The sequence below is a fragment of the Miscanthus floridulus genome, unplaced genomic scaffold (genome assembly GCF_019320115.1).
Source record: "Miscanthus floridulus cultivar M001 unplaced genomic scaffold, ASM1932011v1 fs_294_1_2, whole genome shotgun sequence".
In the NCBI taxonomy this organism is placed as follows: Eukaryota; Viridiplantae; Streptophyta; class Magnoliopsida; order Poales; family Poaceae; genus Miscanthus; species Miscanthus floridulus.
In genome coordinates this window covers 11164-23952 of record NW_027096533.1, presented here as the reverse complement: position 1 = coordinate 23952, position 12789 = coordinate 11164, and the positions used below count along the sequence as shown (strand labels likewise).

At 44.4% G+C, this 12789-nt stretch overlaps 1 protein-coding gene, 2 long non-coding RNA genes and 1 pseudogene across 3 annotated transcripts; 2 read left to right on the top strand and 2 right to left on the bottom strand.

Moving 5' to 3' along the window:
- The first annotated feature begins 265 nt into the window (after positions 1–265).
- On the top strand, positions 266–3875 carry LOC136531170 (cytochrome P450 87A3). The gene is made up of 8 exons (XM_066523871.1): positions 266–916; positions 1031–1180; positions 1425–1676; positions 1775–1864; positions 2323–2401; positions 2541–2647; positions 3406–3536; positions 3632–3875. The coding sequence occupies exons 1-8, from the start codon at positions 266–268 to the stop codon at positions 3720–3722; spliced, it is 1551 nt and encodes a 516-aa protein (XP_066379968.1). The 3' UTR covers positions 3723–3875.
- A 476-nt stretch (positions 3876–4351) lies between these two features.
- LOC136531172 (uncharacterized) lies at positions 4352–5355 on the bottom strand. The gene is made up of 3 exons (XR_010777973.1): positions 5219–5355; positions 4971–5134; positions 4352–4541 (listed from the first exon to the last, which is right to left on the bottom strand). It is a non-coding gene; the product is annotated as an uncharacterized lncRNA (long non-coding RNA).
- A 110-nt stretch (positions 5356–5465) lies between these two features.
- LOC136531171 (uncharacterized) lies at positions 5466–6325 on the bottom strand. The gene is made up of 3 exons (XR_010777972.1): positions 6070–6325; positions 5614–5667; positions 5466–5490 (listed from the first exon to the last, which is right to left on the bottom strand). It is a non-coding gene; the product is annotated as an uncharacterized lncRNA (long non-coding RNA).
- Positions 6326–6835: 510 nt separating this feature from the next.
- Positions 6836–12001, top strand: LOC136531169 (uncharacterized; annotated as a pseudogene).
- Positions 12002–12789: the final 788 nt, after the last annotated feature.

Below are 12789 nucleotides of genomic sequence, written 5' to 3'. Positions count from 1 at the left end.
AGAAATAGCAAAATAATTAGCGATATCATAGTGTAGACCCTATGCAAAAGCTATAGCATCATATTTAGATCCATGGAAAAATAAATAATTTTGCTAAATATAAAAGGCATAACGTAATTAAAATTAAACACAAATGGTTATATGCTTATGCCGTTATTCCGTCACTTTTTAAAGGCCAAGCCTAGCACTAGCAGCAAGGTGGTTTATAAAAGGCACCCATACTCCCACAAAACCACACAGAACCTCCTTCGTCTCCCCGTAGCACATGCAACCATATCTTGAGCTAGCTTCTCCCAGCTGCCTCGCCAGCACCACCATCCCTCTCTCGGCCGGCAAATTATATCGCACGGCGAACCTTCTTGTCACCTCGGAGGCCATGGCTTCCTCCATGACCTATATAGCTGCCTGCGCCGCGGCATTGGCGACCTTCGTCGCTCTGCTCCGCTGGGCGTACCGATGGAGCCACCCCAAGTGTAGGGGCAGGCTCCCGCCGGGCTCCATGGGCATCCCTCTCCTCGGCGAGACGATGCAGTTCTTCGCGCCCAACCCGAGCTGCGACGTGTCCCCCTTCGTGAAGGAGCGGGTGAAGCGGTACGGGAGCATCTTCAAGACGAGCATCGTGGGGCGGCAGGTGGTGGTGTCGGCGGACCCGGACATGAACTACTTCGTGTTCCAGCAGGAGGGAAAGCTGTTCGAGAGCTGGTACCCGGACACCTTCACCGAGATCTTCGGCCGCGACAACGTCGGCTCCCTGCACGGCTTCATGTACAAGTACCTCAAGACCCTGGTGCTCCGCCTCTACGGCCAGGAGAACCTCAAGGCGGTGCTCCTCGCCGAGACGGACGCCGCCTGCCGCGGCAGCCTCGCCTCGTGGGCGGCGCAGCCCAGCGTCGAGCTCAAGGAAGGCCTCTCCACAGTAAGCAGTTAGCTAGCGGCTCGATCGAGCTAGCAGCCCCCAGCTCCTGAATCCTGATGCATGCGCCATCGCCGCCAGCTAGCGGATCACTGATATAGATGCTTCAATTTTCAGATGATATTTGATCTTACCGCCAAGAAGCTGATCGGCTACGAGCCGTCCAAGTCGTCCGAGAGCCTGAGGAAGAACTTCGTGGCGTTCATCCGCGGGCTGATTTCTTTCCCCGTCAACATCCCCGGCACGGCCTACCATGAATGCATGGAGGTAATTAATAAGAGCATGCTGCGGTGAATTGCACTTGCACCACCTGTTTTTACATACTCCGTACAAAATAAAGTACTGAGCACGCACACGCACGGCTGTTGTTCCGTATAGCTGCGCACATGCACTGCACAAATTCTCAAGGAAGGAATATACAATTTCGTCATGTTTAATTCTCTGTCGTTGGATAATTATGATAAAAAATCGCATCAGAGTTTTTCTAATCGATCTTCATCGTCGACAACAGGGGCGGAAGAAGGCGATGAAGGTGCTCAAGGGCATGATGAAGGAGCGGATGGCGGATCCCGAGCGGCGGTGCGAGGACTTCTTCGACCACGTGATCCAGGAACTTCGGAGGGAGAAGCCGCTCCTGACGGAGACCATCGCGCTGGACCTCATGTTCGTGCTCCTCTTCGCCAGCTTCGAGACCACGGCGCTGGCGCTCACCCTCGGCGTCAAGCTCCTCACCGAGAACCCCAAGGTCGTCGACGCGTTGAGGGTAAGCAACAAGCAAGCAGTCAAGAGTAGCCATGTATGTCCGTGTGATTCTGACTACGGGCTAAACGAGACTCTGTTATGTTATCCCTGGTCGAGCAGGAGGAGCACGACGCGATCGCCAAGAACAGGAAGGACCCGGATGCCCCCGTCACGTGGGCCGAGTACAGATCGATGACCTTCACCAATCAGGTGAGCCTAGCCCGGACCGCTGCGCCCCTAGCTTGCTCATAGCCCAGTTCGTAGCGTACGAGAGCAACTGTACATGTGCAAGTTGCATTGTTAACTTGCAAAGACTAGCACTGCATGCAAGAATCTTGGAAGCCCGACGCTGCAGCGTGAAGGCGCAAGCCATAGTTTGTGTTTTTCCTGACCAAGTCCCAGACTTCGAGGTAGACAGATAATTTTACTTAATTGGTGTATAAGAACTACGAAGCTGAAGATTAAAGAACGGAAGGGCGGAATCAAAACCTAAGGCCCTGATTTGGCCACAGTATAATTTATTTACATTACAGGCAGTTGCGCGAATAGCAAGAGTTGTGCATGCTCTTGGATGCCTCAAGTAGTCTGAACTCTGAAGCGCCGTTTTCTGAATCCGGCAAGTGCTGAAGAACTGACTGACACCTCTGTTCCTGTCTCTCTCTCTGAAGGTCATCATGGAGATGGTGAGGCTCGCAAACATCGTGCCGGGGATATTTCGAAAGGCCCTGCAAGATGTTGAGATTAAAGGTACGTACACACCACGAAATGCACATGGCTGGCATGGCATCTCTCTCTTGTTCTCCTACGTACAAGAAAAATGGTATCTTGAGCAAGTTGCGTGGAAACTCATCTCCGTGCTGTATTTCTGCGGCGTTCGTTGGCACAGGCTATACGATTCCGGCAGGATGGGGTGTCATGGTGTGCCCACCGGCAGTGCACTTAAACCCTGACATCTATGAAGATCCGTTGGCGTTCAACCCATGGAGGTGGCAGGTTCGTCTTGCTCGATGATATCTCGATCGGCAACAATTTTTGTATTCTGCATCATCGTTCCTATCGCTTTAGGGTTCTGTCGCGCGAGGTCGTTCAGTGAGTCTGTATTAGGTTGCAAGGGAATGAGTTGTTTGGTTCTATATTCTATCTAGGTAGGATGAAATGCTATGATCTGATTTGCTCATCGAACTTGCATATATTCTCCTGTCGAGTCTCACCATTAAAACGGAGATCACAAACAAGAATAGTTTAACCAACTGCAAGTCTCCAATAATTGCCAGAGTGATTAATTAGTCCACGATCGGGAGGCTCTGATCCCAAGTACCAACTTGGCCGCAGAGATCAAGGAGGAATTCGATCGGTTGGCGTCCATGTAGTGTATGAGTTCGTGAACCATCGCAGAAGCTTCCTCGCTTAGTAGTTTAACAACAAGGTCAAAATGGCAACAGATGAACATGGTGTAGCTCAGTAACAAGAGGCAACTGTGCAAGTCAGCCTACTACAAAAACAGACAGATAGTGCTTGATCGTCTCACTGTCTAAGGATTTTTTTTTTAAAAAAAATCTGTATTTGGGGGTTCAGGGTTCGAATCAGACAGTTTCTCTTTCTGAATCCGGTAGCTGAACTGAATCATGTGTTATTTCACCGAGTGCAAGTAAAAGATAAGATTGAAAAATAGGGCAAAGTATGATGCAATCCTAGTGATAGATTCAGATTTTTTTAAATAAAAGGTTCTAACCTTGTTGTCTTCTGAACAGGGCAAACCTGAAATCACCGGTGGAACGAAACATTTCATGGCGTTTGGAGGTGGCCTCAGGTTTTGCGTTGGGACTGATCTTAGTAGGGTCTTGATGGCAACATTCATCCACAGCTTGGTTACAAAATACAGGTACCGTTTCTACATCTGATATATAGCGATATCTCTTGATATTTATGCTCTGAAACAAAGAAATCTCATAGTTCTTTTTTTCCCTGATGTCACAGTTGGAGGACAGTAAAAGGAGGGAACATAGTCCGGACCCCCGGTCTCGGCTTTCCTGATGGCTTCCACATCCAGCTTTTTCCTAGAAATTGAAATTGGCCCTTTTTTCACCTCTGACAAGGTTGTGCATGTAATTAAAGAGGGTTTTCTTTTTGAAACGAAAAGGAGGGGGTGGGGTAGGTCTCTTAGGGGCAACACCGAAACAGTAAAGGATTGGACATCATATACTTAGTCTAGTGTAGTAGTGTTAGGATAGACATCACTAGTCACAAGTTCAGTCATATTACTGGGTACTACCTCTAACCTTTGCAAGGGGTTTTTGTACTTGGTTGTTTGTTTTCCATGTGGTTCTACCCATGTGTTGTATGTATATCTGATTATACATGTCTAATGAAAGAAGAATACAGGAGCTATGCGTAAAGATGTTTGTGGAGCCATGCGAAGAAGCTCCATTTGTTTCCAGCTCAGTCTCCAGGCACATAGCATCCCCAGCTTGTTCAGATATGGTAGAGTTAATGACTGAAAATAGCCTAGTATTTAGGTCAGAATCAGTGGTTACTGTTCAAATATATTGCGTCCCTGAGTGATTGGTACTCTCCAGGCCAAAAAAAAAATGTTTGAAAATGGTGCAGCAACTGATAGAAAGAGGTGTCAGATGGAAACTTTTTTCAGTATATTACTCTCTAAACAATCATCAGTTTTTGTACCGCATATGAGGGAACTGCAGATAACAACTGTACAGATACAGGCTAACTTGCTCTAAGAGAAGTGTAACTATGAACTATTATGGCTGTATGAAAAATTAGAATACAGCTTCAGGTACGACGTTAAAATGGAAGAAGATACCAGTGGCTCATATCAGCAATGATTACTTGATCAAGTATCCATTCATCCTCCGATAGATATTTGACACTGTATATAAAGGAAATAAAGAATCATTATGGAACTTGCCAACAGCAGGGTGACAACATGACATCTATTTTTTGATCTAACCAATTCTTCTACATGCTAAGGAAACATATGAACTCTACACAAAATTCTTATATAATTTCAAGTAAAATACCTTCCTTTTTTTAATGTAGGTACACCAGAATACAGAGAGACAGAGAGCCATGTGGCATACATAGTGAAGTACCGAGAATGCTTATACATGCAAGCACAGCATCAAGTACTCCTAAAAGTTTGATCAAATCAATATCCAGCAATATGGAAGATATACTACCTAGTTGCATTTTCAGTTCTAGATCCTACGATCTTATACTCCACAATCCCAATTGACCAATTGGCCACAAGCAAGAGCAGGAAGCAAAAGTATAGGAAGAGTTGAGATGCACTACAAACCTTGTGCAGATCAAAGGTTCATCAATATTTTGCAATATTGCCTGACTGATGGGATCATCTGGAATTCGGACGCCAACCTGTCTCCTTTTTGCATACCTTGTGGAAGAACCATGCTTTATGCACTGTTTAGGAAATTGCTTGGTTGCAGGTAAAATAAATGTGTACTGCAGAAGATTCAAATAGTCAAGTTACTTGTGAAGTAATCAAGTACAGACTGCAGTACATGGTGAATAAGAGGATATCCTTACAGGCCTAGGCATTGCACACTTGACAGCACGGAAAATGTTAGCTTGCCCTTGGTTGGTGCCTCGAGCAAATCCTGTGGTGTAGGTATCGATATCACTCAATGAGCGACACATGATGCTGAGAGGCTGCATAATTCAGCATGAGTATAAGAACATGGTGCATATGCAGATGGGTACTACGCTCTGCAAGTCATATTTCGTTGCAGAAACATGTTGACCCAAATTGACTCTGTAGTCCTGATAATCTTGCCTTTGAGTCTCCAATGCCTTTCAGTCTGCATCGATAACAAACATATAGCACTGTTAGAGCTAAAATGGCTTGTTTCATGCCTAAGATTGCGAGCAAACATTGGACTTGATCACTTATCACACCAAAATGATCAAAGCAGTAAATTTACCTGCAAAGGCACTCAATAGATTCATTGTTACTCAGGTCACAGACGATGGAGTAGCTGTCAAAAGTATGAACCCACGTTATTTGTGGTTAACCAAGCATGGTACAAATAGAAAATGTAAGAAGATTAGTATAATTGTGCCTATAGGAATACACTCAACAAAACCCACACAAGAAAACAGGACAAATGCACATATGCAACTTATCAATTTTCCATTCCTGTTTTTTTTTTCCAAACCTCAAATTTAATGGAACAATGCTGCTTCAAAACAAAGCTGAGATTTTTTCCAAACATTTGCATAGGAAGAGGTTGTAACTTGTAAACGCTGAGATCGTTGTGTCATTATTACAGAACTTATGGGCTTGCAACAATCGCGAAATTGGTACTAAATGCTCGATTGGAGTATGTGATTTTCGTACAAAACTTAAAAAGGCCCAAGTGAAGCATTAAGCAGCGTACACGGTGTCAGTAGGGATCACCCCGACGGCGCCGCGATTGATGAGCTCGATAACGGGGTCGAGCTTCCAGAAGTCCTCGCCGGACTCCACCCGATGCATCCCAGCATCCCCACTCTTCGTGCGCGCAAAACCCAGTCACCAAAGAGACCGTTCTTAGCAGGCCGCGCCAGAAAGCCCGCGAAAGGCAAGCGTTATTGCGGGAGGTAAAAAAACGAAAGAAGAGCACGCGCTTGAGGCAGAAGGTACTGAGAACTGGCGCTCGGCGGCGTACTTGAGCCGCTTGGGGTTGCGCTTGTGGAGAGCAACGATGGTGGAGGAGACGCGGAGACGACCCGGCGGACGGGTCCGCAAAAAGCGGAGGCGGAGCGGGGAGGGGCAGACGGAGCGGCGGAAGGAGAACCGCGAGAAGGAGGAGGCCGCGGTGGCGGGGTCTGCGGCGGCCATGGAAGCCGTTTGCCGACCGAGCTCAGGAATGTGCATTTGCCCGGAGGAAAACGGGTGATTCCTTTCTCCTCGTCGCCAAAGATGAACTCGTTTCCAGGTACTCCGTAAATAGGGCCGGCCCACGCACAAACCAGACCATATTAGCCCATTTTTTCATTCCGGGCCGAGCTTGAGGTACGCCACCGTCCAAAATGACCCAAATACATTTCTGAAGTTGGGTTTGATAGCCATAGCTCATGGGCCGGAACTGCGGCCCGAAAGAAATGAAGACATAGGTTTCCCTCCCCCTGCCTGGCTGCCTCTCGTCCGTTCTCCTTCTTTACCGCCGCCACAACTCGCCCGCCCTCACCGCCGGCAACATGAAACGACAAGTTCGGCCCTCTATTCTTGCCAGCTCTACTCCGATGGCCCTCGTGAAGTCCGACGCTGAGGAGGAGTGGTCCGACTCCGACTTCGATGATGCTTCCGACTCCGAGGTCGCCGAAGCTCTGGACTGGCTCGACGCCGTGGAGGGCCCTGACGGCTCAGCTTGGCCCTCCGGCGCCTTCTCGGCCTCCGGAGGCGGGGCTGCGGCACGCAGACCTAACGCGCACGGCGGCATGCTCTCCCGCCCGCTCCAGTCTCTCTCTAACCGGACCCAGAAGCTGGCCTCGCACATTCGTGCTACCCCCTAGGAGGTATACAGCTTTTACATTCCGTGTTCGAAGCAGTTTGCTGTTATGACCTACGAATATGAAATCATTTAAATTTGTGAGAGTTAGGACTTAGGAGCTGGGTCTACTGAAGTATGGTGGTAATCCTGTGGTGACATAGACGCGATGATCTATATAACAGTTCCCAGTTTAGATTCTATGTTTGTACTGTGTCAGTTTGGAGCACGTCTAAAAGGATAGGATGCTTACGGTAAACACAATTAAAGCACTTTAACTCATGGGAGATTTGCGAAAATGCATGATATGCAAATTGGAGTGTTCATGTGGTTTGTGTTGAATGTTTCTTGTGACTTGTCCGGAATGATTCAGGAGTGGGAAGGTAGGATGAACGTGGGGGATGTCAAATTCCGTCACGACTGCAATCAGGGATAGCATAAGGGACACATCGATTGGGAAAATAAGGAACACTGAGAAGGCTGATCGTGCTACAGTGGAGCAGGTATGTAAAATGTTCTCAGTTGGGTTGTGGTGTTTTCTTCCTTGTGCTTTCTGGAATTGAAGTTGTTCTCATGCACTTGCACAATCCTGCTGTACCATTCCACCCTTTTCAACCTAGCTAGATTTCCTGTTCAGTGGCTGGCTGCTGCTTGGTTCCTGTTTTGCACTTTTGCTTATGCAACAATGAAAGAAATCAAAATTTATTGCATAACTGTTTTGCTTGGATTTATGCTGTACATGATATGAATTTATTTTGGCTCATTTAACCTCATGTTCTACCTTTGATGACAACATTTCCAAAAACCCAAACCACTTGAGTATTTGATCCAAATTGCCCAAGGGTCGGATGCATGGCCCAAGGGTCGGATGCATTACAAAAATGAAAAGAACTTCTCTAGCTGGAGTATTATAATTATCCATTGCCTGTAAATTTTCATGAGACCTAACTTCCTTTGTTTATACATACAATTGGGAGGCAGAAGTTTCTTCCTTTATATAAGTATTAACTGTGCTAATTTTGATGCTTAGAGCATTTAAGTGTCTTAGTAGCCTTGTCATAAAAATAAGTGTGTGAGTTGGATTACCGAAATCTAATGAAGGTTATTTCAATTGAACCATTTTCTGAACACTGAATGTTTTTTGTTTGTATATGCAGGCTATTGACCCAAGAACACGCATGGTTTTATTCAAGATGTTAAACCGTGGTGTCTTTAATAACATAAATGGCTGCATTTCTACTGGGAAAGAGGTAGCTTTAAGATACAGTATTACAGTGCATATTGGAATGACTTCTTGTATTGTGTATCGAGAAACATAATAGAATACACAGATCCTTCTGTAGATAGAAGATTGAGATGCTCCTTGACCTGCTAGTTAGAGACCTTCTGTATAATTATTAACATGGTCAACATTAATCCTATCTATGGGCAGGCAAACGTCTATCATGCAACAAAGACGGATCGCCAGGAGCTTGCAATTAAAGTCTACAAAACCTCTGTCCTTGTTTTTAAGTAAGATTACATTTCAATGGTTGTTTCCAACTATGGATACTTGTTGAATCCTGATTATGTGGTTATGCTATTTACCCTTTTGGTGCTTGTATAAATTATTTGATCTCAAAATGTGTGCATGTTAAGAAACTGTATCATTTTATTATTGCAGGGATAGCGACCGATATGTTCAAGGAGATTATCGTTTTAGACATGGTTACTGCAAGCATAATCCTCAGAAAATGGTTAAGACCTGGGCTGAAAAGGAAATGAGAAATCTTCTAATGTGGGATTCTTTTAACCTACAACCAAAGAATGACCTTACTTATCAATTCATTGAATATCCCCTGCTAGTCATGCAAATAGGAAATGTATTAGTTCTGATATTTGGATCCGCACATTTCTTTTCTACCCTTGTTATAGAGTGAGGGCAGCTGGAATCCGATGCCCTATACCGTTACTCCTGAGGATTCATGTACTGGTGATGGAATTCATAGGTAAAATTTATATTATTGTTTGCCAACCAGATACTTGTCTTCTTAATAATGTTTAATCTGGTAACATGCTAAGCTTGCTTGCGTTACAAGAGAATTGTATTGTTGAATGCACCCTAATAAGTTGATTTGGTATCAGGGAAAGGAGGTTGGGCTGCTCCTCGTCTCAAGGACGCTACTTTGTCAGATGACAAGTTGCGTGAAAGTTACTTTGAGGTACATGATATGTCAGAAAGCACAGTTGCAACTTTGCAATTGCTGGATCAATGTGTGTGCCATGCATGTCTGATCAGGGACCCAAGATAGCTTGTAGGGAGTTTGCTGCATTTGCGCATATCCATTTGATATAAAGCATAAGAACAAAAAAAGAGAGATGCAAATTTCTATCAAAAGAGTAACATTAGGGAACCTAAGGAAAGATCTGAAACCATTATATATAGTATTGATAATCCACTTGCATGGTTCGAATTTGAAAACGAAACACTGTTTCCTCTACCTTAGCATACTGACCATAATATTAGTCTTTAATATCGCTTGTTGTTTGGGAATTGGGATTGATGAGGGTGCAAACAACCTTGTGCTTTATCATTTTCTCACTTATTCCTGCCCCTTGTTGATTATTGATTGATGCACGTTAGGAAATTTGTAGAAGAGTACACTAATACAAATGTAGTTGTCGTTGTTTTTCTGGATTTGAAAATAGTTGGGATTATGTAGATAAAACTTTGTTCAGAGGCAGTTGTAGTTCAGACCGATTTATAATGGTAACTTACATTTTTCACCAGCTGCCATGCAAAGTTTATGTGATGATACTGCTCATATATGAGAGCCATTTCTAGAAGTTTTAGAGGTGATCCTCCGCAGCAGATTATCCCGTGTATTCCGTTGCTGATGTGTATGCATAACATTATCCCTTTACAGTTTATATTTATTTTACTGTTAGATTTCATTGTATGTATTATTTTCAGTTTTCTCATACTACTTACTGCACCTTTTCAGATAATTACAACAATGCGGACTCTCTACCAAAAGTGCAAACTGGTCCATGGGGATTTGAGTGAATACAACATTCTATATTTTGAGGTAGTGAAACTCCTGTTAAATAAACCTTTTTCTAAACATACTTTACTTTTCAAGTTAACTGTTCCTTATATCCATTCTGACGTACCTATTGTCCAGGGTCACTTGTACATTATTGATGTTTCACAATCCGTTGATCTTGATCACCCTTCAGCTTTGGACTTTCTGAAGGAAGATTGCTTGCATGTTTCTGTAAGTGAAAGTTGAACCCATCACCACATATATTGTTATGACCGGCGTCCAGTATACCAGGCGCCGGCAGCAGGTGGCTAGATGGCGCCGAGGATAGGTGGCGCCATGTCTAGATGGGCTAAAAGCCCAGTTATCTTTATTATCTTTACTATTTGCAAATTGCCCCAGATAGGCAGGACTCTCAGTCCTATCATATATACTCATAAATTGTTGTGACTGATTTGTTCAACACTTTGCGGGACTTCTTTAAAAAACGAGGTGTTCCTGTCATGACAGTAACTGATTTATTTACTTTTGTTATTGATCAAAGCATTTCTGATGAAGATGTTGATGATTACCTGGAAAAGGTGCTTTTGTCTTTGAGTATACCACACTTTCATTGTAATGATCACTTTGTAAAAGTTACCATTGTTCTTGCTGCATGACAGGCACAAATATGGTTGATTAAAAATATTGTATTTTAATCACAGGCTCAGCAAAAGATTTTGGAAAACAGAGGTGCAGTTCCAAATGATGATGAAATTACTCCAACAGTCATGGTGCAGGTAAGATTAGTTTAATATTGTCATCTGCTTGTCAGTACCATGAATGTTCATTTAATCATTAACATCTTAATAGCAGATCCTGCTGATAGAGCTCACTTGCACTTACTATGTTTTGGCTGCAGTCAATAGGGCATTATTTCTCCCAGTTATCTCACACTAGTCTCAATGATGTGTATTTTATTTTGTTCCTTTTAATGTGTCAAATACCATGAGTAATACTAATGTAATGATTTCTTTGCTTAGACATTGGATTACGTGAAGCAATGTGAGGCAGATATTTTCAACATGTCAATAATGCAACGTTCATCCTCTGGATATGAGCCAACCGCAGATAAGCTTTATGACCAGCCATTGTTAGGATTTGTGCGGACTAAAAACACACTGAAAAGGAGCAAGAACAATCGGCACAAAATATAGTTGAGGTTGAAGAAGATGAGAGTGAATCTTGCTCGAGTTCTGATGAAGATGATTCATGGCACAAGGTTGATCCTAAGATGGGACCCGAGGAAGGGAAGGCTGCTCGGAAGGAAAACAAGAAGAAAGTGAAGGAAGAGAAGAGGGAGGCCCGCAAGACCAAGATCCCAAAGGCTGAGAAGAAGAAGAGGAAGAAAATGGCAAAGGCAAAGTGCAAGCGGTAGTGAATATCGGTGGACAATCAGTGGTTAATTGTGTCAGTTAGAGATGGATAACTTCATCGTGGATCAAACAACAAGATAGCCTTTATGAGGGAGTGCAAGGTGGAAGGTCGGTTCACTATATGAGCCTGTGATTAAAATACAATATTGTTAATCTTTATGAGGGAGTACAAGGTGGAAGGTTGATTAACAAATCTGGTTGATAAACATGGTGATCTGTCACAAGATTGTTCACTCTGTTTTCAACCTTTTTTGTTCGTTTAGGTTTCTTAGAAAAGTACTGGTATGTAGAGATTTCTTAGAAAACTACTGGTATGTAAAATGATCCACTGGGATCTGAGGTAGGAGAGTAGTCTAACTCGGCAACATTCACTGTTGTCAAGGTGTGATCCACTTTTCCAGAAGAAAAATGATCAAATGCATGCATGTCTCTGGACTTGTTCAGTTGTTCGGTCAATCCCCTTTAAATCCTCATCAAACCATACAAGGTCTAAAGTTTTCTTTTACATGTTTCCAAAACATTTACGTCGCATTTTTTAAGACTAAAATAGGGAAGTGTGTTTTCGTAAATGTAAAGTGCTGAGTTTTGACACAGAGAGTGGTCAGCGCTCAGCAGATCTATTATAAAGTCTTAATTTAAGGCATAGTTTGACATTGAAGATAACTAAAAACTTTATATAGTTTATAACAAGTTTAGATAGTTTGGCTTACAATAAAACTAAAACATCATTTTTTGAGACAGAGGAAGTAATAGTTTAACGGGAGAGTTTAACGATAATGGTCCAACACGGGCGTCCATCTGTGACTCCCGTCCGGACGCGGCTCCACAGGAGTGGGCACCATCTTTCCCGGAAACAAAAAAAAACAAATCCCCACTCGTATGCTTATCCGTCTGGCCCCAAAGCAGCGTGGCCGCTCATTTGCCGCCCCTTCCCCCATCGCGCACTCGTCGGGCTGACACGCCGTGCCCTTCCCCCACACCAACCACGCGCGCACCCTCGCTCCCTCGCCGTCCGTCCGTTGCCCATTGCCGTCGGGCGCGACGCTACCCCGCCATGACCGCTAGGGCGCACATGCCGTGGCGCCTCAGGTCTTCTCCGGCCGAGCCAAGGGCACCCACGAGCATGGCCGGTGCCTGGTGGTGCTCGCGCGCCACTGGATCCCACCCCGACGACCGAAATTGACCGGCCT

Excerpts from the sequence above, each read along its gene's own strand:
- LOC136531170 (XM_066523871.1), top strand. The coding sequence starts at position 266 with ATGCAACCATATCTTGAGCTAGCTTCTCCCAGCTGCCTCGCCAGCACC. Across the intron at positions 1,677-1,774 it reads AGGTCGTCGACGCGTTGAGG|GAGGAGCACGACGCGATCGC; the intron begins GTAAGCAACAAG and ends CTGGTCGAGCAG. Across the intron at positions 2,402-2,540 it reads GCAAGATGTTGAGATTAAAG|GCTATACGATTCCGGCAGGA; the intron begins GTACGTACACAC and ends TCGTTGGCACAG.